Source organism: Anopheles coustani, chromosome 2, assembly GCF_943734705.1.
Source record: "Anopheles coustani chromosome 2, idAnoCousDA_361_x.2, whole genome shotgun sequence".
Taxonomy (NCBI): Eukaryota; Metazoa; Arthropoda; class Insecta; order Diptera; family Culicidae; genus Anopheles; species Anopheles coustani.
This window is the reverse complement of record NC_071289.1, coordinates 93,500,784-93,526,937: the sequence shown is the minus strand read 5'-3', so window position 1 is coordinate 93,526,937 and position 26,154 is coordinate 93,500,784. Positions and strand designations below refer to the sequence as shown.

At 47.8% G+C, this 26,154-nt stretch overlaps 2 protein-coding genes across 2 annotated transcripts; one reads left to right on the top strand and one right to left on the bottom strand.

The window, feature by feature from the left end:
* The first annotated feature begins 161 nt into the window (after positions 1-161).
* Positions 162-5,085, top strand: LOC131266640 (condensin complex subunit 3). The gene is made up of 3 exons (XM_058269238.1): positions 162-1,173; positions 1,238-3,974; positions 4,049-5,085. The coding sequence occupies exons 1-3, from the start codon at positions 212-214 to the stop codon at positions 4,811-4,813; spliced, it is 4,464 nt and encodes a 1,487-aa protein (XP_058125221.1). The 5' UTR covers positions 162-211; the 3' UTR covers positions 4,814-5,085.
* LOC131266648 (lysophospholipid acyltransferase 6) lies at positions 4,954-26,104 on the bottom strand. Its single transcript, XM_058269247.1, has 5 exons — positions 24,919-26,104; positions 9,137-9,360; positions 8,734-9,073; positions 8,536-8,674; positions 4,954-8,474 (listed from the first exon to the last, which is right to left on the bottom strand). The coding sequence occupies exons 1-5, from the start codon at positions 25,015-25,017 to the stop codon at positions 7,147-7,149; spliced, it is 2,130 nt and encodes a 709-aa protein (XP_058125230.1). The 5' UTR covers positions 25,018-26,104; the 3' UTR covers positions 4,954-7,146.
* Between the last annotated feature and the right edge of the window lie 50 nt (positions 26,105-26,154).

Below are 26,154 nucleotides of genomic sequence, written 5' to 3'. Positions count from 1 at the left end.
ACAAGTGCGGAAAGAACGCAGCCAATGTTAGGAACCGTTACTGAACGTTACGCGATTTTGAAAATCTACTCGCCATAACTGTCACAACAAACAAAGTAACGCTTGATGTCAAGCGTCGGTTGTTAGAAAAGTGGCGTAGCGTTGCAAGAAACGAGCTGTTATCATCATAAAAACTGTTCAAAAGTGAGAAACATTTGTGCAAAACATAGAAATGGCACCGCGCAAGCGAAAAGTGGTGGTAGCTGCACCCGTTCCTTCGCCGGAAAAGGTGAAATTTTCCACGGCCGTTATGCAGACGATGCTAAATGCGCAAGCAAAAGAAACGACGCACCCCAAGCTGATCAACCAGCTTAAGCGACTGTACACGTCCGTGCCGCACGATTCGTTCATGAAATCCTTCCTCCAGGTCATCAAACGACAGATGCAACACGAAGAAACAAACGAGTATGCGAACAACGTGCTAAAGTTCTGTGCCAAGTTCGTCGCCGAGCCCGAGTACAGCGAGCAGTCGGTAACGCACCCGGTGATGGAATCGATCTTCAACTGGTTGCTCAGCACCATCAGCGGCGCTCCGTTGGTACGGTTTCGCATTTGCCAACTGGTGAACCTGATCTTGAACGCGCTGGGATCCGATGCCACCCTGGACGACACGATTTGTGACAAAATTTTGCGCTACATGCTCGAACGGATGCGAGACGTATCGCAGCAGGTGCGCGTGCAGGCCGTGCTGGCTCTCCAGCGGCTGCAGGATCCGAGCAGTCCGGAGGATACCGTCGTTCGCGCGTACACCTACCATCTCGACAAGGACCCGTCGGCCAAGGTGCGCCAAACGATCATTACTTGCCTGGGGCGCAACTATCGCTCGATTCCGAACATCCTCGAGCGGCTGTGGGACGTGGATGACCGCGTCCGGCGCCACACATACATGCAGATGAGTAGCTTCCCAGTTCGCCAGTATAAGGTGGCGCAGCGGCTCAAGTTCCTCGAGCAGGGCCTCAGTGATCATTCGGAGAGCGTACGCAAGGTGGTGCGGAATGTAATGATACCGCAATGGGTCGAATCGTATCAGCGCGACTGTGTGGCGTTTGTCGAGGCCCTTAAGCTCGATGCCGATGAGCAGGAAATGGATCGCTTTCGTAAAACATCGAAAATGGCTCTTAGCGAAATCTTCAGGTACGGACGGAAACGGCACCGCCACGACGTAGCATCCTTGCGTTAATCTTCTTTTTTCTTTCAGCAAAAACGGCGTGAAGGAAATGACGGAGATATTGCAGTTTAGCGAAGAAAACAGGACCGTCGCCCTGGATCAGTTGACCATTGAGCGCGCCATTTGCTGGCAGGCAATGTTGGAACACATCCAAAAGACTAAGCCAGACGAGCTGGAAGATTACATGCCAGAGTTGAGCAAATTTTGCGAGTACCTCAAACTGTTAGTTGAAAATCCCGGCATGGCCGCGTTCGTAAAGTGCACAAACAGCAATACGACGAACATCAGCAACCAAACGTCCCCGGGCCAGCCGGACGGGATGGACAAACTGCAACAACTTTACTACCAGTACATCCTGTTGACGCTGCTGGAGATTGTCACAATGTACGACTTTGGCGACGTGTTTGGGTGTGACAGCTTGAAGCTTGTGCTGTCCGGTATCCTGTGTAGCGAGACGCTCAACGAGATGAACGTAAAGAGCATAATGCAAACGTTCGAAAAGCTGCTGCCGGACGTTGAGACACGGTTGAAGTTTTTCGTCGACCTTGTTAACTCCATACTCGAGCCATCTCGCCAGGACGTCTCAAATAGTTCGCGCGTTCTCGTCGAATCCTATCTCGAGCAGCACCCGGAGCAGACGGCGCTGAAGATGAAAATTTCATCTTTGCGCCTGAAGATACTCGACCTGAAAGAGCAGGAAACGCTGCTTGTACAGAAGAAGGACTATGCCGGCGCGCAGTGCGTCTCGGAAAAGCTGAACCAGTGCAACGAAGAGTACGCCAACCTGGTGAAGCCTTTGCTGCAAGAGATGACGACGTCCATCTCGAACACGACGGGTGAATCCAGTTCGACGCTGGTGTTTCGTGACTCGATATTAAAGCCCAAACGGATGACACAAGCGACGATCATCAAGTGTCTGCAGGTGTGTTTCTACCTCGTCAACAGTACGACGGTGCGCGGACTCGACCCAACCGTTTGCGATCTGTACAAGTCGTTTATCAGCCGGTACGTGCAATCGGCCCAGTTGCACACCCGAAACTGGGCCCTTCGGGCGTCCACCGCGTTCAGTATGCTGTACGATGGGCTGAGCAAAGATACGTTTCAATTGCTGTACCAGCAGTTCCTGGATACGGCATCGACGCGCCTCTGGAAGACGGCGATCGAGGGCGTGTTCGAGCTGCTCGATCGGTACGGGTTCGAGCACTTCGATCTCGACAAGGACGATACCGCGAAGGACGACTCGTCACGCACGAACAAGAGCTCGCGCCAGCTGTTCAACCGGCACAGCGTCGGCTATCCGGACGATCTGTCGTCCTCCACCACGTGCAACGGTAATGAATTTTACAAAATGTCCATCCACTTCATGGATACCTGTGACGACAACGTGATCTGCTCGACCATCATCGAAGGCTTCTGCCGGTTGATCCTGCACGGCCACTGTACCTCGCCGGACATCGTGTCCAAGCTGCTGTTGCGCTTCTTCAATCCAACCACCGATCCGGAAACGCAGCAAGTGCTCGGAATCTTCTTCGAAGCGATGATAAGGAAAAAGCGTCAGGAGCTGCTGCAGAAGGCACTGCTGCGGACGCTCTTTGCCGTGCTGGAGGCCCCGAACGAGAGCCCACTGGCCGAGGTGCACCCGGAGACGGTGGTAAAGTTCGTGATCAACTCGACGCAGCCAATTTTTTGCAGTCCGGGCGTCAATCCGCACAATGCCATCGCGGTTACCTTCCTGCGCGTCGTGCATGACAATCTGACGCTCAAGGATCTGCTGCGAATACTCAGTAATCAGCTGCTCGTGCTCGACATTACGGAAGATCCGGCACTGCGCGGTGACCTCGCGAGTGCGGTCAATGGTATACTGCAGGAGTCGAATCTCGACCCGAAAATTGTGAAAAAACTATCCACCTTCCGCGAGATGATGTTGGGCAAAATCCGCGAGCCACTTTCGTTTTCTTCCTCGCGCGCTCCAACGACGCTGACGACGAGTGCGACCGAACTCGGTGAAGAGGCCATCGAATCGCCATCGACTGAAAAGGAACCGAGGGAAGCTGAGCAAGACGATGACGATGATGAGCTGCGGGAGGAAGAGGAGGAAGAGGACGAAGACGTAGAAGTGGATAGATCAAGCGATCGTCCGAAGATCAACAAATCCATCCTCCAGGAGGATTCCGACGCGGATCTGCTAGCTTCGCCTATGAAAGCGGCCGATGTTCCAAACACCCCATCATCACCCGTTCCGATGACGACCCCTCCCCAGTTAGAACGTTCGGAAAGTTCGATGAAGTCTTTGCGTCGCTCGCTATGCTTTGGTTCCTGTCCACCACCAAAGGGACCTCCGAAAACGAGCACCATCCCCGCTCCTTCATCGGAAGGAACGTTCAAGGTGCCCGATGCGCCTGCGTTGCGCAAGATCCGTGGCCGAACAAAGGAACCGTCCACAAGCAGTGCAATGAAAGACCGGACAATGCAACAAGCACAGAAAGAGAAAGACAGGGAGCAGGTGGAAGAATTTGAGATTCCTGCTACACAGGAAGCTGAGGACGATCACTCCAGCGGGAACTCCCATGAAACGGACAGTGACAGCGAGATTCCAGAAACGCAGTCCACTCCGTTAACGACCGGTCGGAAAAAAAGTATCACGGGTCGGACAAGTGCGCGCCGTAACGCATCGGCCGCCGGCAAAAGATCGGATTCGACCAGCAGTAGTTCCACGAGCGAATCAACGTCGGATGGGGAGGTCGTTAATGGGTCGCCGAACGTAACGGTAAGGACGTAATGGATATGATGATGATGGGAACGGTTTTGTTTTTGACTCTTTTCTCGCTCTGATATTGATAGGTAAGCCGAATAGATCGTTCCGCGCGTCCGTTGAACAAGGTGGCGGCCAAAACGTTGTACGAGCGGAGTATCGCGACACCTGGAACGATGCCGCGCATCACTCGCCACGTCAGCCGACAGCAAACGATCAACGGTAAGGTGATGACGCGCAAGTCACTCTCGGCATTCGGTGCTGCATCGCCAAAGCTGCCCGCCAGCGAAGGTGAACGCAAATCACGTGCGAGACAATCCAACGCCAAAACACCCTCCCACCAAACGGCCAAAAAGCCGACGAAAACGGCCGAAAAGGTGTCTACGCCAGATCGTCCCAGCCGAGCCTCGACTTCTCGACGCTCGAAAAATGTGGACGAACAGTCACCGTCACCGTCGGCTTCCGCTTCCAAAACACATTCGACCACGACGAACGTCCCGTCGGGAACACCGTCTTCGAGTCTCCCAAAAACGCCCACCCGAACGTCGGCAAGAGGGGGGAACGTCGGCTCTAACGTAGCTCAGCCAGCAGCCGTATCTTCTCCCGGGAAGCGATTCCGTGACCGTAAGCCACCGGCAACCGATGCCAACAGCAGCACCGACAGTGGGACGTCCACGTCGAGCCCGATTAGGTTGAAGCGAGCTGCGGTCGTACTGACACCGCTCAGTGTCGCCAGCCATCGCCATTCGAAACACCGGGAAGGTATCACCGGCGCTATAACCAGCACCAGTACGCCAATCCAGACCACTTCACCCCGCAGCAGACCGAGCCGGAAGTCTGTGTCGCGGAAGTAATGGCTATCTGAATTTTTGTACTATCAATTTTATCTACTTACTTTCGTATAAATGATTTTTTTAAGAATAATATGTAGTTGTGCAACAAAAGGTAAATGAATAAAATACATTTTTACTACGAAAGATCGTCGACCGTATCATTAAGCAATTTTAGTTGTAACTCAACTGTTTGTAACTGGGGAAATCATTGTACAAAATAATCAGAATAAACATGGTAGGCGCTTCCTTTTTCTTCGGATGCGCACACTTTATGCCGCAGGGCCGCGATCTAATCATCGACTGTAATTTATTTTGCCCTTGCGTTTACTACAAAAAGAGTTCCTTTTCTTTATTATTAATTTTTGTTGATGTTACAACATTCATAGTTTCTTCTCCACTCCCACACGGAAAGCCCGTTTCTCGAAGACGAACTCCACTGGAGAACTTGTATGTATTTGATTGGTATTTGTGGTTGTTTGTGTGTGTATGTATGTGTGTTGCGTACTTGTAGTTTTTTTTCTTCGTTTCTTTGAAAGTAATAAGGTTATCATTTTGCTTGACTTACTTTAAACGTTTGTTTGCGCCACCTTCCCTTATCTATGGTAATATGTTTTGTTTGCTTTGTGCCTTTAGTGATCATTTCCTCGTTCTCTTCCTGAGCACCGCTGCGCTCGCCTTTCTTGCAGGAACCTAAACGACCCTACGTTCCCACCTCGATGTGGTAATAGGGTCTACCATACCGCTCCGATGCCGACCTTCCTCTACTAACACGCTTTTCGGTCCATCGTTTATCTAATCATCTAGCCAAAAGGAGGAGGGGGGTAGAAATGTGTTACTGGCCCCCAAATTACACCTTGCCATGATTTGAAATGCATTCGCAGGTTTGTCACAGGTCCATATTCTCCGTTCCTTGGAACGTTCGTCCATCGTCCATGATCGTTCAGTCCTTCAATTAGCTCCTATCTAATATTGTTAGCAATTAATAAACCTGATCTGATCTTGCTCATTCTCCTCATCCTAGCTTCCTATGTCACCAATGGAATCGAGAAAACCACTAGTACTCGTAAACAATAACAACAAAAAAACACAACGAAAGTATAAAAAAACCTCTAGTCATACGTTCCTTTTTTTAAAAAAATCTCAAGTTATGTTTGTAACAACAGGTGAAGTAGACTTTTAGATATTTTTGTGCTGTGCAAGGCCGGGGGGTTTCGTCCTTTAAAAAAATCCTTGGTTTTCTTTCGGCTCCAAGCAATTGACTGCAGGAGACGAAGTAAACTTAGCTAATGGCGAATAACCGAAGGTAAATACCTATCTTAAAAACAAGTGCTCCTTCTCCCATTAACAGGATACAGAGTTCCCGCGACATAAGTCTTAATTTGGAAGCATTGTGATGAAGAAAGTTTGTAACTATTAGCGAGAATTGTTATTTCTTGATTTTTTTTCTATAAAACTAGACAAATGCTACTGAACGAACTGTTTTGTTTAGCGCGCCGACGCTTACGACTTTCGGCAAAAATTGTACCCAAAAGCTTAAATTATATTTGTGCCATCGTATCCGTAACACACGTTGTTTTCATTAGATTATTTATCTCGCTCTCCCTCTCTCTAGTTTCTGGTGGGACTTTACTGGAAGCAACTTAGTGGGATTTTTGAATTAGGGAGTGTTGTTTTTTGCAGTACTTATGCATACACACGACACAAGAACCGATTATAACATATGGGGGGGGGTTCATATAATATAGGTATGTTTCTCAAAAATATATCTCCTTTCGGCTCCATCTCCTCTCCTATTCCTGTCGACCCGAGTTCCATACACGCCTTTTGTTTAGTGCAGCATTCTGGACCGTTTTGCTTTGTGGAGGTATTATTGACAACTTGTTCGCGATGATTCTGGTTACGTTCAATTTTCCTTCAACATTCTTCCCTCCCCATTGGAACTCTGGTTTCTGTTGTCGTTCTCGTTAAACTCGTGCCTTGAGTTTAGGTAGTTTGTGTTTGTACAAAATTTGGCATAAGCAGCAAAATTTACCGCCTCCATCCAGTTACTTTTGGGGGGCGTGTTCGGTCTGATATCGTCGTCTCGGTTGGTGGTAAGGGCAGGAAGAAACTCAACTCCACCGACGAACCGGTGGAGGGTCGGTCGAGATAGAAGACGCTGGATCGGAAGGTGAAGGTGAAAACTAAATGTATCTTTCCCGCGCAAATATGGTAGGCACTCGCTAGTTCCACCAACAGGAAGTCCGTTGACGAGCTCTTTTTTACCCACCTCTCCCCCGCGTTTAGGGAGATACGACGGATTGCCGGGGAGGTACAGTGCAGTGCGGAAGAGTATGTTTTGGTTGGCTGCTTTTTTACTTGGCATGCCCATTGCTGAGAACGGCCGGCAACACGTTGGCCTGTTGGACGGCCGCGTTGAGCGCATCGATTTCCTTCTTGAGGAACGCGCCGCTTGACGAGTTAGTTCCTTCGCCGTCGGTCGCGTTCGCACCGCCACCAACGGCACCGTTTACCTTGCGCGGAATGTACAGCCCACCGATCGGGGACTCGTTCATGCGCATCAGATCGTCCTTCAGCTCGACGAAGCCCGTCACCGTCTTGTCGATAAACTCCTCGATGTTGCGCGTCTCCTGCTCGAGCTTCTCCTTGATGCGTTCCCGGGCGCCCGGCTTGGCCCCGGCCGGCTTGGTGGTGATGGTGGCACTGTTGCTGCTGTTGTTGTTGTCCGCCTCGTCCGGCAGAAAATCGTCAGTCTTTTTGTGGGTGCCGCTCACGCTGGTGGTCAAACAGAACGGGTCCACCACGTGGTGCACCGATTGGGAGCCGATGGACGCAGCAGCGGGGGAGGGCTGCGACGACGAACCATTCAGAATGGGTGGTTCCATCGTTCGGCGTCCGTTCTCGCCACGGTAGCGAAGTGCGGTGCCGGTGGTGACCGGTTCCGGTGTGGGAGTCGCCTGGTACGGTTTGTGGCGTACGGAGGATTCATCGCCGGTCGAGTCGAGCTTAGCGGCCGCGGCGGTGGATGCTTTGCTCGAGCCCGCACCGCGCGGTACGTAGTTCGATAAAATAAATACGGTGATCAAAGCGACTAGATGAAGGCACATAAACACATTCAGGTACATACGAAGACTAGCCTTAAACTCGAGCAGAACGAACGGAAACGTGGCGTAGCCCATGAAGACGCGCGTCACCAGCAGCGTGAGGACGTCGTACAGGGCGCGAGTGCCGGCCGTGCGCTGGAACGCTGGCCGGAAGAGTTTGCGCGCGATCCGGGCCGCCATCACGATGAGGGCACCGGTCGCGAACGTTAGGTAGTAGCCCGGGTAGAATCCGTGCCAGAGGGCGCTCAGGCTGAACGTGAGAACCGTACCGTAGCGCTTCGGGACGCGCTCGAACACGACCATGCGCAGCCAGCGGTTCGTGCCGGCGTTCCACGCGTTAATGCAGTTGCGGAAGTTGGTACCGAACTCGAACTCCAGCACCTGAATGTTGGACAGCATGTCCCAGCGGGGCGTCACGCCGTCCCGCTTGTCGTACCCGTTGAAGCCGAGCCCGGAGTTGTTGCAGATCGCGTCCGCCATCAGCCAGGCGAAGTAGTACTTGAAGCGCACGGCCGTCGTCGCCATCATCATGTACCACAGTGAGTAGAAAAAGCCGGAACTGGCAATAAAGCCGTCATCTAAAAAAAAAGAGGACCCGAATAAACCAGTGCACTTCCGGTGTCGTCGGTGACCACTCACCTTTCATCGTTTTGATCGGGTATATGGTAGCGAACTTTATGAAGATCAACGCGCACACCAAACTGGCGATCACCTTCTTCACGACCGCCTTCACCGGCGATGGTTCGTGGACAATTTCCTTGTCGATGTCGTACTTGGCCTAAAACAAAGGAACGTCAACAAACAAGGAAACTCTTTTTGGCGCTAGAGGAAACTCACATTGGCGACCGTTTGCTTCATGATGTGGCAACCTTCGATGAAGTCGATGTAATCCTTGTAGAACACCAGCGGGCCCGCCATCAGCCCTTGGAAGTGGAGCGTGTAGGAGAAGAACTCGAGCGCGGACGGCAGCTTGCGGATGGCGTGCTGCTGCTGGCTCTGCGTGAGGTCCTTCATTTCGCGCGTGAACCCATCGTGGATGCTGAACGCCAGGCTGGTCACCTTCTGCGTGATGATCATCAGCGGACCGGTGATGTCGAGCGAGTACGACCCATAGTCGTAGTACTGCCGATGCAGGTGGATGCAGGACAGGTAGAACAATGCCACGACCATGACGAGCCTGTGGGGAAGGGGAAGGGCCCTGGGTTTAGCAGCGAACGCGACACACCGAGCAGGTGCTTACCGTTGGACGATCTGTGGGTTTTGTGTGCGGATGACGACATAGCAGGCCGCCGGAAGGCCGGCAATGTGGATCGCCTGCTGGCCGAAGCAGAAGTACCCGAAGAACAGCCCGATCACCAGACCGATCGCGTGCCGCGTGCTGGCGGACACTTTCGACGGGTGCAAGTACGAGCGGAACGTGGACGCGAGGATCAGTGCCAGAAACTGTGTGATGAGGAAGTTTACCTACGATTGCGGGACAAAGAACAAACGGCGGAGCGCCGATCATTAGAGTCGATTGTTTTGTGAATGAAAGAGAACAAACACGAGCTCCAATCGTTCGTAATCGAAATACATTTCAACTAACTGCGCACGTAGTTGAGACAAACAGAAGCGGACGGTCATCGTTTAATCAGCTGTTTTCTGCTCTTGATCACGCCACACAAATCTCGTTCCAAGTGAGTTCTGGAACGAGCCGGTCCGGCTTCAGGTCGATCGCAGGCCAACGAACGAACGACTCAATTCCGCACGACGATAACCCCTCGGGACCAGCCCAGTGTGTTATGCCGACCAGAGGCTTCAGACGATTGGAGTTGTCCGATTGTGGAGAAATGGAGCAAAGAAAAGGAAACTGCATCATTTGCTAACACAAGTCCCAGACGGTTTGCTGCGCAGTTGGGGTCGACAAGTGGACATAATCCGGTTATGTGCTGCTTTAGTTAGGGCCAATTGAACATACCCAGCCCATCGTTGGCTCTGCTGGCAGTTTACTAAGGATATGGGGACAATGTCCGCAAGAAGTTAAGGTGAGGAAACAGATAGATTGTGGCGACGGCTTTCCGTCGGTTTTGGAACAAATTTGAAAAGAATTCAATTGTCGAACGAAGACACTGTTTAACAAAATTTAGGAATAGAATCAAACTACTTTGCAATTCTTCAATGGTGTCTCCGAACGATTTGCTAGAATAGTAAATAAAATAGTTCAGCATACGTATCACTATTAGTAGATGTTCACTAAACCACCGAACATCAGTATAATTAAGGATAATTGAAATGTAATTGATGCGGGATGAATCCTTCCCAAGTGTCGGCCAAAATCCACAAACCAAATTTCGAGCCTTTGGAACAAAACAGTCGCCCCTTCCAACCAGTAGATGCGATAATGTGTGTGTGTGTTTGCACACTGGCACTGGATTACACGGGAATCCGGGTCGTGGTTGGCATACGGTTCCGGATCACTAATGAGGCCGAATATTCACCAACCCCCAAAAGTGTTGGTCACTTTCGAGAAGATAACGTGATGAAAATAACACCCTACAGGGGGAAGGAGGGGGCTGAGTACCGAATTGGGTCAATTGGGTTTCGAGGCGAATGGCCGACACACGATGGCGAGAGACTGTGCTTTCCGATCGGAGAGTGCCAAATTTGAATCAGGTGTCAGGTGTGACCCGGGTTAGAAGAAACGGTTGCCAAGCACTTCCGTCGTACCCGGGGGTCGGACTAAGCTGCCATCGAGCATTAGCAAGTGAACTTAACCTCTTGACCCTTTCCTCAGCCGACCGACAAAAGCGTGTTTCGTTCGTTTTTTCTAATGTTTGCAACACTTAGGAAATTAGGTTGATAAACCTTCGACGATCGTAGGGAATGACACATCCGATTCCGGTGCGGGGATTTGCATAAACAACAAGTCATGCCTCCGGCCCGAGAGGGCTGAGACAGTCGTTGCCGGGTTTAGTCATCATCATTATTTAGAGGGCGGCGTAAATGCAGTGTGTGGCCCATATGGTAAGTTAAAACCAGCTGCACCTCTCGTCTCCTACGGTGGCGTTGTATTGGGTTACATCGTGCGCACTGTGATCGTTATTCAAGCGAACACAACCTTGACCGTGCACCGGTGGGTCGACCAAGGGAACGGAGCCACTGGCAGGACTGGTTTACTCAAGCCAGCCAGCCAGCCACTCAGACAACCAACCAACTTTTAAGACGAGGCAGGGAGACCCGATATGGTACAAATGAAGTGGCCCACAACCGGAGTGAGCGAACAACCTGCACTCGGGTTGGATCCCCGCACGGGTTTTAAGGAGTATATATATATATATTTTTAAAACCGACACAGGGAGGAGAAGGGAGGCCTTGACGGTTCGGTTCGGCGCGAGTGCGCGCGCAAAGCCAGCGGCAGGGCACGTGTTTAAATGCGGGTTTTCTAACTCGCGCCATGCTCACGTAACGCCCAGTTACAGTGACACCTTGAACTCCTCCCTGCTGTTGGCGAAAAATGTTTTTGATTTTTCATCCTCGCCATTTTTCAGAAATTATTTTCATACGTGCATACACAACATGGAAAGTCATTCGATTGCCACGTTCACAGTTCATTAGGGAAGAAATGCATTTCTTCGCCTGTATCCAAGGTCGTGATCGTAGCAAAAAGCGTGATCGTTGCATTCTTTTGAGCCACATGTTTTTTTTGTACTAGGTATACTTCTTTTAGATGACCGAATGGTTTAGGCGTATTCAAACAAATCTATGCTTTTTCATTGGTTCAGTTGATTTCATTTGTTCAGATTGCAAATCTAACATCAGTTCTTGCTAATAAGGAATTTGCAGCTGTTTTCCGGAATATTTATAGATTTTTTTCAAAAGCTGTTCTTGCACTGTATTGAATGTAAAAAAATCGCTAAAGATTAAAACTGCACAACTGCGCACCCTGTTACAACTCGTATTTGCTTCAACTTCAACACACTAGCATATGCATTCGGTAATTTAAACAAACCCTGCTAATCAATCACGTAAAATATAGACTAGTTCGGCAAGAAACAAAAAAAAAAGGAAAACAATCCCATACGAGATCGCATACCTACGGTGGTTCTGAGAGAGATAGGGGGAAAAGAAAGATCAACACGAAAACGTAATCACTTACGTATCTTATTACTCCCAGCTCAGTCAGAAAGCTCCGTACGCGGTCGGCAACGGCACCAACCCACTCCGCTGGTACGTCCACCTCCACCACCTGCTCCATCATGGATAGTTCCTATTTCTTCTACACACACACACACACACACACTCTCTACTCAAAACACTCTTGAACGGGAGCACTTCGTTTTCTTTTGGGGTGGCACTTTCTCAGTGGCAATTTGTTTGCGATTTTTCCATGATCGATTAAGGTTTGCTCTGGAGAGGGGGTCCGTCGGGGTCTGGCCTGGTTGGAAAAGGATGCGATGCTTTGGGTTTGTCTTTCGGGGGGTAGTTCGATTTAAGTAGAAGCTCAAACTATGGGCTCAAGATGAAGGGCAATTTGCAATGTTTTATTTTTTTTTTTGGGAGACGCTCAAAAGTTTGGTAGGAAGCAAGAGATCAGATTATCGCTCCGATCAACAAACAACACCCAAAACAAAATCCTTGCGTAATCGACATCTATCTTAAGGAGATTCTCGCAGAAGCAAGAAAGCGAAAGGGGGATTATTGTGCAAACAGATAAACAGATTGGAATCAAGTTTGTGGACCGATTCGGGTAAGTATTTACAATCCTGTGAAGTTCGAGCCTTATGTTAGGACTATGGTATTCAATACATCGGGATACTCCTATATCACATATACTGAGGACAGAATGCTCGTGTCCGTCCGTATCGACTTTCAGCTTGTGATCTAAAGGAAGTGTGATATGGGATTGAAGAGTTATCTATGCCCTTTTAAGCGACATGAGTAGTTTTTTACTCTCGGGTGACGCTTCAAACCGTCGCAATTAAATATCCATCAAATGATGTATCGCCCGTCGATAGGTTAGACACCAACATTTTCACTGTGAAGCTGTTGGCAGCAATCGAGAATGAGAGTTCACTTTCAGAGTGCGCGGTAGTGCGGAAAAACGCTAAATCCTGCAGTGGAAAAACTATCGGTGACGCGTGATGGAAACGATTCCGATGGAAAGTGGCATAGGCGTTACGGGGGGTTTTTTTTTTGTGGTGGCCCTTAGGCCCATCCACCCCACCCCATTCATCCATTCGACGCATATTATTTCATCCTCTCACCTTGGAAAATGAAGGGAAGGGCGGTAAAAAAAAAGGGGAAGCGACTATATGAACTGCTAAAAACGTCGCTTGTGCTGCAGCGGGAAAGACAGGTGAAACACATTTCCCATTTCACCGTGAATCGACACATGAATCTCTCTATCGAAATCAGCAACATCAACAGCAATATCATCGCCATCATTATCGTCATTGCCGGGAGGCGTGCTTGGCGCAACTCTGGGTGGTGTTTGGAAAAAATGGGGGGGCAGGCAGTGTGTGAACACGACGACGACGACGTGCTCTAAAATATTGCATTTCGGCGGGCAAACGGCGCTAAACACAAACCCCATTTCCGAGGGCAGGCAGGCGCGTGTGTGTATGATTGACGGGAAAATCAAAGCCAAAACTAGAAAACAAAAAATAAAATAATGAAAACCAACCAATGCTATGCCCCGAAACCCCAGGCCAAGACCGAAAAGATGGGGGAAATGTATGGCGTACTGCAGTTTCGCGAGGTTCGCAGTGCTCGAACGAAGAGAAAACCCTTCAACTAAAAAGGGCAAAAGGGTAAACGGCACGCAATGGAAAACCAAAAAAAAAAAAGGAAAAAGGAAACTGCCAAACTGATTTTTCCGACAAGGTCTCAACCTTTTCGAGCGCGCGCAAAATGAGGCCGAAAGTCGCGCGAAAATTCGACTCGCATCGATATATCGAGAGGCAGAATTTTCCTACCAAATTGCATCCCTTCCAACTCGAGGGAGCTGGTGCGTGTCCGGGTGTGTGTGGTTAAGGTCGTTTATGAGTTGGAGGTGCTTTTTAAATCCTAGAAACTTTGCCCCACAATAAAGCCATATGAATCAATAAAAGTGTGTGCAAGTTGTTCGGAACGGAACGGCTGGTTTGAATTGTGTAACACGTAACGATTAGATTCGAGTAGGCGTTTCTTGACTGCGTTTTAAAGGTGCAATTTTTGATCAACGCAGCAGGCTAGATTAAGTTTTCCCGGTTTCGTAGAGCTCCTGCGATTGAATTTAAGGAAACTAAGAGCGATAGTTTCGAGGCCGTATCGAACAAAATACAAGTTTTTAAATAAGTCCAGACAAACGATAAAAACATTCGCTATTCTCCTTGCTACCATTAAGATCATCAAGTACAATAGTAGATAGTCCAGCATCGTGAAGACCAAAAAGCAATGTTGATCTTAACGCTGTCCTAACCGGGTTGTTTCATTCAGCAAGAGAAAACCTAATGGAAAAGGGAAAAGGGTCTTTTGGTGTTGCTTTCGAAATAAAACTGAGATAATACATATTAAATGTGCATGTTAAATAATTTCACACCGAACACTTGTGTACCGGATCGATTTCGATGGAGACAACCGGCATCGATTTCATGATATTATTTTATGCAAAGGACATTCGCTTCGTTCGATTTGCGACGTTTTTCTGGTGATCTTTGCGGAAAAAAAGGCACCGCTTTTGGTGGCTCCCATTTCCTTAAATAAGTTTCAAAATGGTTTGAAGTAAAGAACTGTGTTCCACAAACATCAGTTATCATCACGATACAGCTCGCGCGATTGGCTCGATTGGCCTTTGCGAGCGAATTGGGAGCTTATCACATCACACAAATGGCCACGGACTGTAGGGTTGATGAACACGCCACTAAACATGCAGACCAGCAGCAACCGTGTTTTGGTAGGATGTTTATTAACTTTTCCCCAATCTAATCGTGACAACTTTATCGTTCCATTGATAGGCCAAAAAATAAGCCTCCGATCAAACACCTGAAGAAAAAAAAAGAAGTCACAAACCACCTCGAAAGTGGAAGGAATGGCCGACCGTAGTTCACACGTCCTATCCATCTGTTGAACGTACGAAAAACACGACGCATTTTTGGACTTCAAGTCGATAGAACTCCTCGCCATTTTCGGGGCGCCAAATGGAAATAGCCTTCGGAAGGACTTTGTTGCCTTTTTCTCGGCTCCTGCCTGTGCGTGCAGAAGCTAAACGGAACCCGGGGATGGGTTCGAAAGGCAAGAGGTTTTCCTCTGTTTTTTTGCAGACGAAGAGGAACCGAGAAAGAGATTGGATTACACATTTCCCGCGCAATGAGTGGTACGTGGCTTTTGTGCTAAAATATTTAGCCTATCACAATTTTGCTCACGAGCGTGCGAATTGCGAATGCGGGAAACATCGCTTTTGTCCATATTTCGAGAGGCCCGTAGATAACCGTAGACGGGAAATGGGAAGGATAGGTCATATCAACAAACACATCAACAGTTTACATCTTGCTCGATATCCATCATTCCCAAATTCCCACAGCACATTCGACATCACAGCCCGAAAGTCAGCCTTTGGGGCTATTTGATTTTGATTAAATGTTGCCTCGTCCTCCAGCTCCACCATCTCCCATCTTTCGCCATCTAAATAGACATTATCATTTGTTTTTTGTCTTGTTGTTTTGTTAGGTTCCCGAGCGTTCGAGCGATTATGGCTCTCGACGCTATGAATATACGATTTTAATTTGACCATATCGTACACCACCACGCAAAGGGACCGCATGTTAATGTTTATTTTGTTTTAATTTACATTTCGACGGTCCCATTTTCCCTCCGAAGCGGGCCCATTCCCATCTTTGACCCAAATTTGTTTGTGATTCAGTGTTCAGTTTGGGTTTGTTGTGCTTTGTCCCACCCCCCCGGTGGTAGATACTTTTGTTCCCCACGAACACGTGCTCAAAATGGAAAAATCTCGTTGTGAATTGATATAGAAAATGTATCGGTGGTGTTTTGGTTTTTGTTTTTGTTTTTTTTTGGGTTGCCATTTTCATCCTTTGCTTGTTAATCGGGCAGTCGTGTCGAGTGGAAAGGTTATATCAGTTCACCATCCGGTACGGATAGTAGACGAAACAACGATTAAGCTGCCAGAGGTCAGGGATCTCGGCTTTTCGCATGACATGACAGAGCAAATGCCCTTGGGTTTTCCTCTCCCCTTCTCCACAATTTTCGGGTGTCACAAATAATGACATGTTGCTCCATTTCCTCCGAACAAATTACTGGCATGCGAAAGCCCTCGCGGGGGGAAAGCCATTGTGTTTCGATTTTCTTCGGCGAGGAGAATTAATTAGCCTTCTAAATCGTTTTCTTCAGCTCGTCGGCAACAGAGCTAAGCAATGTAATCTCGTTGGTTTTTAGCCAGCGCTAGCGAAAAGGTCAAAGCATAAGCGAAAGGGATGCGATGTCGTAGACGGGATTTTTGGAGCTAATCCGTCGACTCCAACTCCGAGCGAAAATAAATCACACAGGGAAATGGCAAGAGTAAAATTTGAGGTTCCACGGACCACTTCACGTTTGTGGCGTTTGCGTTTTTCCACTTCTGGCTTTATCAACAGCCAGTCCGACGTGTCATGTGTTGTGGAAAGACTTTCCCATTCGCTGCACGCCTTACGACCTACGCACTTTTTCTCGGTGCCCTTTTCTTCCGAAGGTTCTTGACTGCCCTGGCTGACCCTCGCGCGACGACCCTGGAGTTGGGGGTTTTCCACTTGTGGTGGACGAAATTTTGTGCTACTTTTCCTTCAGACAACGCCCGCGGCAAACAACATTGCACACGTAGTGGAAAAGTGTTGACTTTCCCGGGACCGAGTGTGAGTGTTGTCACCGTCGTGCTTCGGGAGTTGCACTTCGGCGGATGATGTTGTTACGACTTGCCATCAAACCGAGACACCGATCCAACCACGTACGGGACTCTACACACACACACACGTTCAGCCAGGAGATGTAGACGATGGGACGTAATAAATGCAATAATGAAGATTAATCCTGTGACCACATTTTCCAACACGTGTTGATTATTTGCTCATATCGCCAGGATATTCGACGGGGTCAGAAAGGAGTCAAAGCAAACGACTTTTCGAAATGGAAGTCAGCATCTGAAGACTCTTTTTTTTCGTGAATCACCTCCCGGGTTTCCGAGGTTCTGTGCTGACCCCCTCGACGTTGGGTTTAGAGTGTACTCATCGAGGCAGATTCAGTGAAGAAAGTCGGAACATGTAAGTTCGAAATGAGCCTAACTAAACAAGTCAAAGTTAGTTCTTTAGAATAAGTAATCATCTAGAGCTCGGTCGTAGAACTAACCCAACTTATAGCCTGACTCCTTTAACCTCGCTGGTAAAGGTGCGCAAAACCACCTGAACAATCGTCCCACCCTCATGCAAATCGATTGACCTATTTAGAAGTCGATAATCCAGTCTCCCCCTTTTGCCAACTGCGCCACCGTTTTCCGAGAGTCAGGTCGATGGAAATGTTATTCGTTTGAATAGCGCAGAAGAAGGTGACAGAGTGAAATGATTTTACTTTAAGTGATGTATCTTTAGTGACTCACAAGTTTAAAGACTCATTCTGTACTGAGTGGAACCTCATCAAGTCACTTCTTTGGTTAGTTAATAAGCTCCAGCCACACTTTAAGTGACACCGAAAGAGAATCAGGAGGAAGAATTTTGAAATTGGGTTTTTTTCTGTGTCGTCTTCATTCTTCATTCCTACTCGAGAGCAAAAGTGCCATTAATTCATTCGTTCCGTTAGACCCATCCATCTTGAGAGGACATCGGGCTAGAAGAGCCCATCAACAGATTTTGCTGCCTTGTGCCAGCATTTAATCGGGTGACATTGATGAGGTTGAGGTTGATGTTGAAGGTTAAGTAACACGGCCGACGAGAGTGGCAAGAGTCAGCGCGCCAGCGTTCTCCAATTCTCGACAGATTTTCGGGGACAGAAATGAAACGAACGAACGAACGAATGAATTGGATTATATCACATTGTGCCGGGGAAAGGAGGTGGAAGTGGGGTTCATCCGTGCGGATCGACTAAATGTAACATTTTTCTCATCGAGAGCTAGAACTGAGGGGTTTCATTTTGATACGATATTGCCGATGAAGGCGAGGACGCGAAAAGGAAGCGATAGCGCTTGGACGTTTTCCCTTTTCTACGACTAGCCTAGTATTAGGAGTCGCTTCTTCCCCGCTGGCCTTGGTTGGCCCGATATTGCGTTCTTGTTTTCATTCGCCGGAAGTGCCGCCAGCCAGCAACAAGGATTAGCATTTCCCCGTTTTTCCCACCCCTCACCGTCACACCGTGGAATTCTTTTCTCGAGGAATTTTATGTAGCTCATTGTCTGGGGCGCTGGGAGGAAATGACAAAGTGCCTAGGCGAGACATCAACCAGCTCCCCCCTCCTTTCCAACCTCCCTCCCACCGAGTGCTGGAAGCCAAAGGCTTTTTTTCGGGGCGCTTCTGGCCATAAAGTGTTCAACTAGTATTTCCGTTGGTATGGACGACTAAAATAACAACAACAAAAAAAGGGAAAAGAAAAAGGAAAACAGAGTCGGATGGCGTCATCGAACCCCCGTATACACTATTTCTGTGGAAAAAAAAGTGAGCGAAAGAAAAGCGACATACAGCAGACGGAGAGTGTTTTGAATGGGCAGCACGGGGGGGACCAGAGAACTGATTCAACATTTTTCCTTGTCATTCAAGCAACTGCAGTTTTGTCGTATTTACCAAACGAAGAAGGAAAAAGAACACGGTACACTAATCGATCAAAACGATGTTTGCCATTTCCAATTTCGTGTACTCTGCGATGAGAAGAGCGGAGGAGGAAAACTCCATCCTACCAAACCACCACCCACCCACCCACCAACAAACACACACAGGAAGGGCCAAAGGCAATAGAGTTGATGCCCACATCCTGTTCGGCGTTGTTCGACGGCAAGGATGTGAAGCGATTTTGGGACGAGAGTCGAGGAGGCTTATCTATTCCTCCCGGTCAGGCTAGACATGGTGATTAGGTCCGGGCTAAATGGCATTGATTGAAGGAGAAATAGGCCGGGCTCTTTGTTTGGGTATCGGGAGGCGTAGCATTCCGGCGCGCAGTCGTCGGCCGATGTGGCTTCTCAGTAGCCGACTTTAGATTACACCCGATAAGGCGTGTTTGTTAATTATTTATGGTGCCGAGGGATTTCTTGCTCGTTCGAGGTCTTACCACCCCAGCAGCAAGATATTGGGTTTACGATAACTGACTTTTAGCAGCAGAAGAGTGAACTTTCGTCAGTCAGGCGATTCATACACTTATCGTTTTTTATCTGTATTATAAATTGTTGTATTAGGTGTATTTTTTTAAGTTTTAGTGAAAGACAACCCAGAATAAACCGAAATCGATGTCTTTGGGACCCTAGAAACTAGGGAACCGGATGCATATCTACCGTTTAAATAGTGCATCAATTGGTGATGTAAACACTCCACTGCAACTTCGCACAATAGAGTTTGATTTGTTCGGTGTATCGGTGCAATTGTTGAAGAGCTGCGTAAATAAAAATGGCACGGAAGATACGACTCATGATATCTATTGGAGTCAATCACTGATCAAACGCAATTGCCCCTATCAACTTTCATGAAGGTTTTATATACCTATTTGCAAAGAATATGCCACTTTTGTGTGTTTGCCTTATATTACCACCCAATCGAGGAAGCACGCCATTCTATTGCCAACCCTTCGTGCGGCAGAGGTTCAACCCCAATTTGCCACTTGCACTATCAACAACGAAACACTTTCGAGTTTCGCGTGTCGCGAAGGTGATTTTCCAGAACTCCACAAACCGAGCGATACTCCGGTGGTTTTTCCGTTGCACACAGCCGTTTTTCCACCGGAAGCCGGGGAGGGGTGGCAAAAGCTTTACGCAAGCAGCATTCCAGCGACCTGGCGTAAGAGCAGCATGTGACATTGATGACATCGGGCGAACCCTTGTCTTGGCCGTTAGGCGGCGCGTGAGTGTTTTAGTGTGCATGATGTCATCGATTATAAATTACGCCGCCTTCGCGCGTGAATCCGCGTTGACTTTTTCGGAACGCCAGCAAGCAAGTCCCAACCCAAAATGGCGTACTTGAGAGTGAGTGAGTTGTGAAGGTTCCTTAGTTTGCCATGAAATGGTTGGTATTGAGATGGAAGAAAAATGTTCCAGTCTTTTTCACCATCCCTTGCCTCATCAACATGTAGGTTGAATAAATCACATAGTAACAAAACTACCTTATTTGGGTAGCATTCAAGCAACGTAACTATTTTCCCACCCTCTCTTCTAATTTTACAAGAGACCACTTTCTTCCTTGAGCCGGAGATGAGATTGAAAGTACTGAAAAAGAACTGCACCATAATCAATTGCTTTTGGACGTTCAAAGAAAGTAATAAAAGCCTTTGTTGCCATTGCCATTCCACATCGCATCGCATTTATCTCACTTCACCGATCGCGAAATAGAACCCTATATCAACAGGTGGCCACCGTTTGGCGAAATATTTGGATACTTGTATGACATCGACGTTGGACACTACCGAGGAAACCGAAATCGTTTTCGGACGCAACACTACCTCCCGGACTACTAACGTCTTCGACTTCGACGCAAACACTAAACGCTTTGCCTGAGGTTCACACGCCGCGTTCACCTTAACCACACCCCTCTCTCTCTCTCTCACACTCTTTGGTGGAATCGTTCGCTTACTGAATCACAACCAACCTAAACCAATACACAATGCATCGACTGCCAGCTCCACACTCCACGCGACGCACATGGCCACACACGCGACAACAACACAACAACAACATTGGTCCGCGTTTGTTTTGGAGGATTTCGCTGGATTGTAAAAAAACTAAGAGTAAGAAGGAAACAACAACAAAAACATCGCGGGCAGGCACGCACACACCTTCTCCTCTTTGCGCCATTCGATAGTATACCGCGAGTTTACTTACGTCCGGCGGCTCGACGCTTTGCCGCTTTCAATGCTAACAGTGTTTTTCGACCCAAAACCCGCTCGCCAACCGACAAAAGAGGAAAATTGTTAGAGGAGGTAGTAGGCTATATTTTTGAGACGATTCGTCACACGACTCCTATGATTCAAAGTGAACCATTTTAAATCTGGTTCAACAAATCCAATTCGATTCACTTTAAAGAGTTCTCAAGTTCAAATTGAATGATAACAAAATTAAAAAGCGATTAGAAAACATCGTTGCCTGGTGGGAAAGGTGTTTGGGAGGGGGGTTTAGGCTCTGCCAGTTACCCGCTGACCCACTAGTGCATGAAGGTAGTGGTGGCACACCCATGGGCCCGGCGGGCCGGTATGACATACTCCCTTCCCTTACTCCCTGTGCGAGCCACGGCCAAAACCGAGGTTTCATTTGGGATTAAACTGGATTTAGCGGTTCGATTTTAGGGTCGGCTGCGGGGGGAATGGTTTCCCACGGGAGGAGCTCCTCTGGTGCACCCTTTCATTACCTTTGACGCTCTCTCAACCCCCTCCCCCCCAACACACAATCGACGTGGTGCTGAGGGTGACTTCATCATCGTTGCAAAAAGAAAACAAATGAAATAAAACTTAGTCATCAGGGAGCGATTTGAATGCAGTAAAAAAAGTATAAATAAACGGATTGTTTTACTTCGGCTTTGATTTCATCAGGCGGACGGAAGAAAATAAAAATAAAAATTCTACTCTGCCACTCACGGGTTGGCGTGAAGGACGATAATTTGAACTATCGTGTTAATGGTGATACGAATGCTAATTTGTGTCGTAAGCTAAAGTACAAACATGCGAAACATGCCTTTTTTCGGTTGGTGTAACATAAAAACATACCATCAGGGTTGGAAGAATGGTTTTAAAATTAAATTAAAACTCAGTGTCTTTTAAAAATGATGAAGGTCAATCGAGTCGTCAAAGTGAGTGGAGTAATTAAAACAGGATATTTAATTAAACTCAAACCCAAAAACACTTATGAAACTTAAAAAAACAACGTCAGAACGATTAACGCAAACAACTCGTTTATGGTAACGCTTGATGGATGACCTGACGAGAAAACGTTACATTTTACATGAGGGTATTGCATGTGCTGCTGCCTAGAACAACCTCAACGGCTCGAATGGCATCCAAGCCCCGAAGACCCAAGACTATCAGGCACAAGGACGGGGTTAAGATCACGCCACCAGCGATCGTAAATTCCTTCTTCGCGCGAAGCACCTAAGGAAAAAAGACACAAGACCAACAAAGCCACGTCCAAATCATCATCCCCCTTGTTTTTGCTTCAATGCGCTCGCGTATGCATACGACCCCCCTTTGGCGTGCTGGCGGCTTGAAGCTGAAGTTTTGTACCAGTGTTTTTTTTCTGCTTCTTGTGGTGTTTGTGCAACCATTTACCAGCGACATTGAGATAGACCGCCACACCGCGTGGCGTGGCTTAAGCAAATCAAAAGCGCAGCGAAGGTGATTCTTCAGTGGAAGGAAAACGGTGGCTGGTGGAAAGCGCCGCCGGAAAGTGTGGAAACTCTTCAATGAAGGTGAACCTTCCTCGATCTGTTATTTTTAATTCAATGCCACCGACCCCCAAAACGCGGACGGGGATGTCGCCACCGGGGGATTGTATTGGGGCGCTGAATTAACGGGAAAGTGGCAATGACAAATATGAAGCACAGAGCAGAACTGTGGAGACGCTGTGCAGAATTTCTCGCTAAAAACGGGTGGATGGATGCTAGCCCTAACACAAATTGTGGATGATAATGATGACGGTTCAAAGCCGGCATTCGCGAACCACGTGAACAAACCGTTGACGTGCGTTTAATCTACTCCAAAGTGCGGTGACGAAGTAAAATTAGTCTTTTGACAAAACAACCAACTATGTTCCACAATGGACGGATTCCACACCACGAGACAAATGGAAGCCAAATATCTGCAAAAACTAAAGCTACTAGATGTAGCTCTCTTGGGAGTATAGACCACTAGATGGACTATTTTTCTTTTGACAATCAGATTATACGCCTGTTTCTTTCTGTCACCGAAACACCGATGACATAAGACCAGGACCAAAGAAAAAGTTAACAACGTCCTCTTGCACGGGTTTAGCCAAAAAGGAAGTATGAATTCGAAAGTAGTTTTCTCGTCAGCGCTCAAAGGTCAATATGCTAAAATATAAAATACGTTACACAACGTTGTCCCTCCTAACTCGGACAGTGTCACATAAATATGCTTTGGAGTTGCTGGTTTCAAAGACTCCTTTCTGAGGAAAGTGCGATTTGCAACACTTTCGAAGTGAAAACTAACTAATTTGTTAGACCTTTATCCATGTTCACACTCGTTCACAATTGCATCCGTTATTCAGAGCAATCAATCATCGATTGGCCACGCAAGTATTTCTATTGTACCATTTATGGAATGCAAAACAATTACTATTCTATCCTTATTGGTAGATAATTTTCCCTGTCCTTAATGATGACGGCTCGATCCAACGGTTTTAATTAAAATGAAGAAGAAAATGGAAAGTCTAACCATTTTGTTTCACGGTCTACATTCACAACATATCTCTTTCTTAACCGTTAACATGAAGACAGGGCTTGCAGTGTCGAGGACGCATTGCAGAGGTGGTAAAAAGCGTTGGAGTGCCGACTTTTCCTTCAAGGACAAAGTAAAAGCGACAAAACGACGTTCGATAGCGCTGGATGCGAAGAAAACGATGAATGATGAATGAGTGATGGTGGCTTTTCGGACGAAAAAGTCAACACCCCTCGAGAGGTCCCTATACTTGGTAGTGTTTGGTGCAAAAAACGTGGGAGCTGCTGGAAGAAGCTTATACTGCAGCACGAGGCGACCGGTTCGTGGTATTCCAAGGCGCGCGTGCTGGATCTTAGCTCGATGCATACATTAATGTTTTTTTTACCAAGAAGATGGTTCTGCGGTTAATTTGCGAAAATACTGACAGGAACGTCTGAGACGGCTCTAGTATGATTGCCATTTTTTACGGCTAACTTTATCAGTAACATACGACGTTTTGACAGCAACGGTTGTTGTTATCAATGCCCCAAAAGAATCGTAGCCATAACTCCAGTGCTTATCTGGAGGTCAGGAAAATGAAATGTACGTCGTTATTCCGCAACACCCCTCCTCTCATTGCCCTCACAAGAATCTTCCCAAAGATTATTAACTTATCAGCGATAAATATAGATGAATTTATGACATTTGCTATGGAGGTTTAGTATTGTTTTTTTTCTTCCTACTTTTCGTTTGCCAAACGCTGAATCATTTATCGTGGAGCAAAAAATTAAAGTACCGAGCAATTGCCGACACCGTTACATATTGGGTGATAAAGCAAATGGCGCATTGTGGAGATGTTTACAACCGGCCTAGAGCAATCGAGAAAGAAGATGTCATGCATGATGTGTGAAAAATCATCAATTGACATCTTTATTCATCACCCTTCGACGAACCATTTTTTTGTTGCTGCTTTGTAATGGGCTCTGCACCCTTTCAAAGACGAATAAAAAGGCTAAATAAATAGTACAAGTTGGCAGAAGATATCAGTATAACTTGAAACAGTCATCTTCTGAAGAAAAAAGAAAGATGATAAACGGGAGATCCAGTTCACTGGGGAAAACCTGCGACACACAAAATTGTTCACCCAACCAAAGTTTTACGTTCTTAAAGAAAAGATGACCGACAAGGGTGATATTTTGAACTGACCATTTCTGCGCATTTTGCATACATTTGACGAAAATACTATCCATTTTCTGTAACGTAGCATCGCTCCCATTTCCGAGGAATTATAAACCGGCTTTTGTTGGTCGGATGCTGCTGCCATCCTGTTATGAGAAATCAAGTAACTATCCCTACTTTGACATCGGTGAGAATTGTCCTGCTTTTTCCGTCCCGATGACACACCCACGCAATTGGAGCCGGATTGTGTCCCGGAATGTAGTGTGAACTGTGCCCATATATACTCACCAAATCCACCGACAAACCGCACATGTCGGCCAGCCAGGTAAACACACGGCTCCCGTCGTAGTAGGCGTTCGCCCCGATGATGGTGGCTAGTTGTTGCATCTTGTTGTGGAAATAGCGGTCAGTTTTCTTCGCCTTTTTCCCTTTTCTTCGCTCGCTAGCAGCCGACGGCGGGTCTAGTAGTTGAGCTAATCTACACTTTGCTTTGTGAGCTGGGGAGCACTACGCTCGGAACGGGATGCTTTACTACTTTATCGCACGCAGAACGCGCGTGGTCGTCCAATTTGACGGTCGGGGGGTTTCACAAACACGGATCGGACGATTTCCGATGACACCAGTCGTGGCTGCCGTCCCCGTTTCCCCGGGCAGCACACCTCGCCCTCGTCTAGCGACTGCAAAGAACTGATCTCGCGAGCCAAGCGCAACTCGCTCTATATTGCACGGATTCTTGTTTCTTTTTTTCTCCCTCTCTCTCTCTCTTCCGAACGAACAGGTAGGTAAACGGCCCCCGCGGGACTCCGCGGTTACTCGAGGACAACAATGGCGAGACTCGAACGGTGTGTGGCACCCGTATCGGATATGTGATTGCTTCCCGACCGACGAGATAGCGACGATTAGATGGAACCGCGGTTTTTTATATAACGCATTGCAAACACAGGATTATTGTGGCACAGCTTTCTCATCCTTTTGCTCTCCTCCGTGCACGGTCAAATACACAAGCACACAAACACACACGCCCGCGATTCGCGTCTGACAAGGGGGAGACGGAGCTCCCCTTTTTCTTCGATCGACCACCAGCAGAATAAAGCGAAATGGTACGGTCGGGTGTTCAATAAAAGATGGTTGAAAGAAGTGAACACGACCCGCGGAATACGTGCTTTTTTCCTACTGACGGAACCACCTACACATCACAATAATTGTATCGCTCTCTTTGTCACCCGCGTTGACACAGGCCGTGTCTCGGTAAAGACAAGATGCTGTGCGCTATAGCACGCACGCACAGGGTGGAAGAAAGTAATTTATTGCTATTGCCTTTGCTGGCGGAACACTTCGCGACACGAACTGACACGTAAAAGAAAGAAGACGGGCACACACAATACCGGAATCTCTTGGTCGAAGGCGGCCGATGCCGAATACCGGGACAACGAGGACACGCCGCTGTCCACAGCTTTTTGCAACCGTCCGGTTACACTGCTTCTCGCAAACTGATCGGCAAAAACAAAACGTGCGGACTGTCAG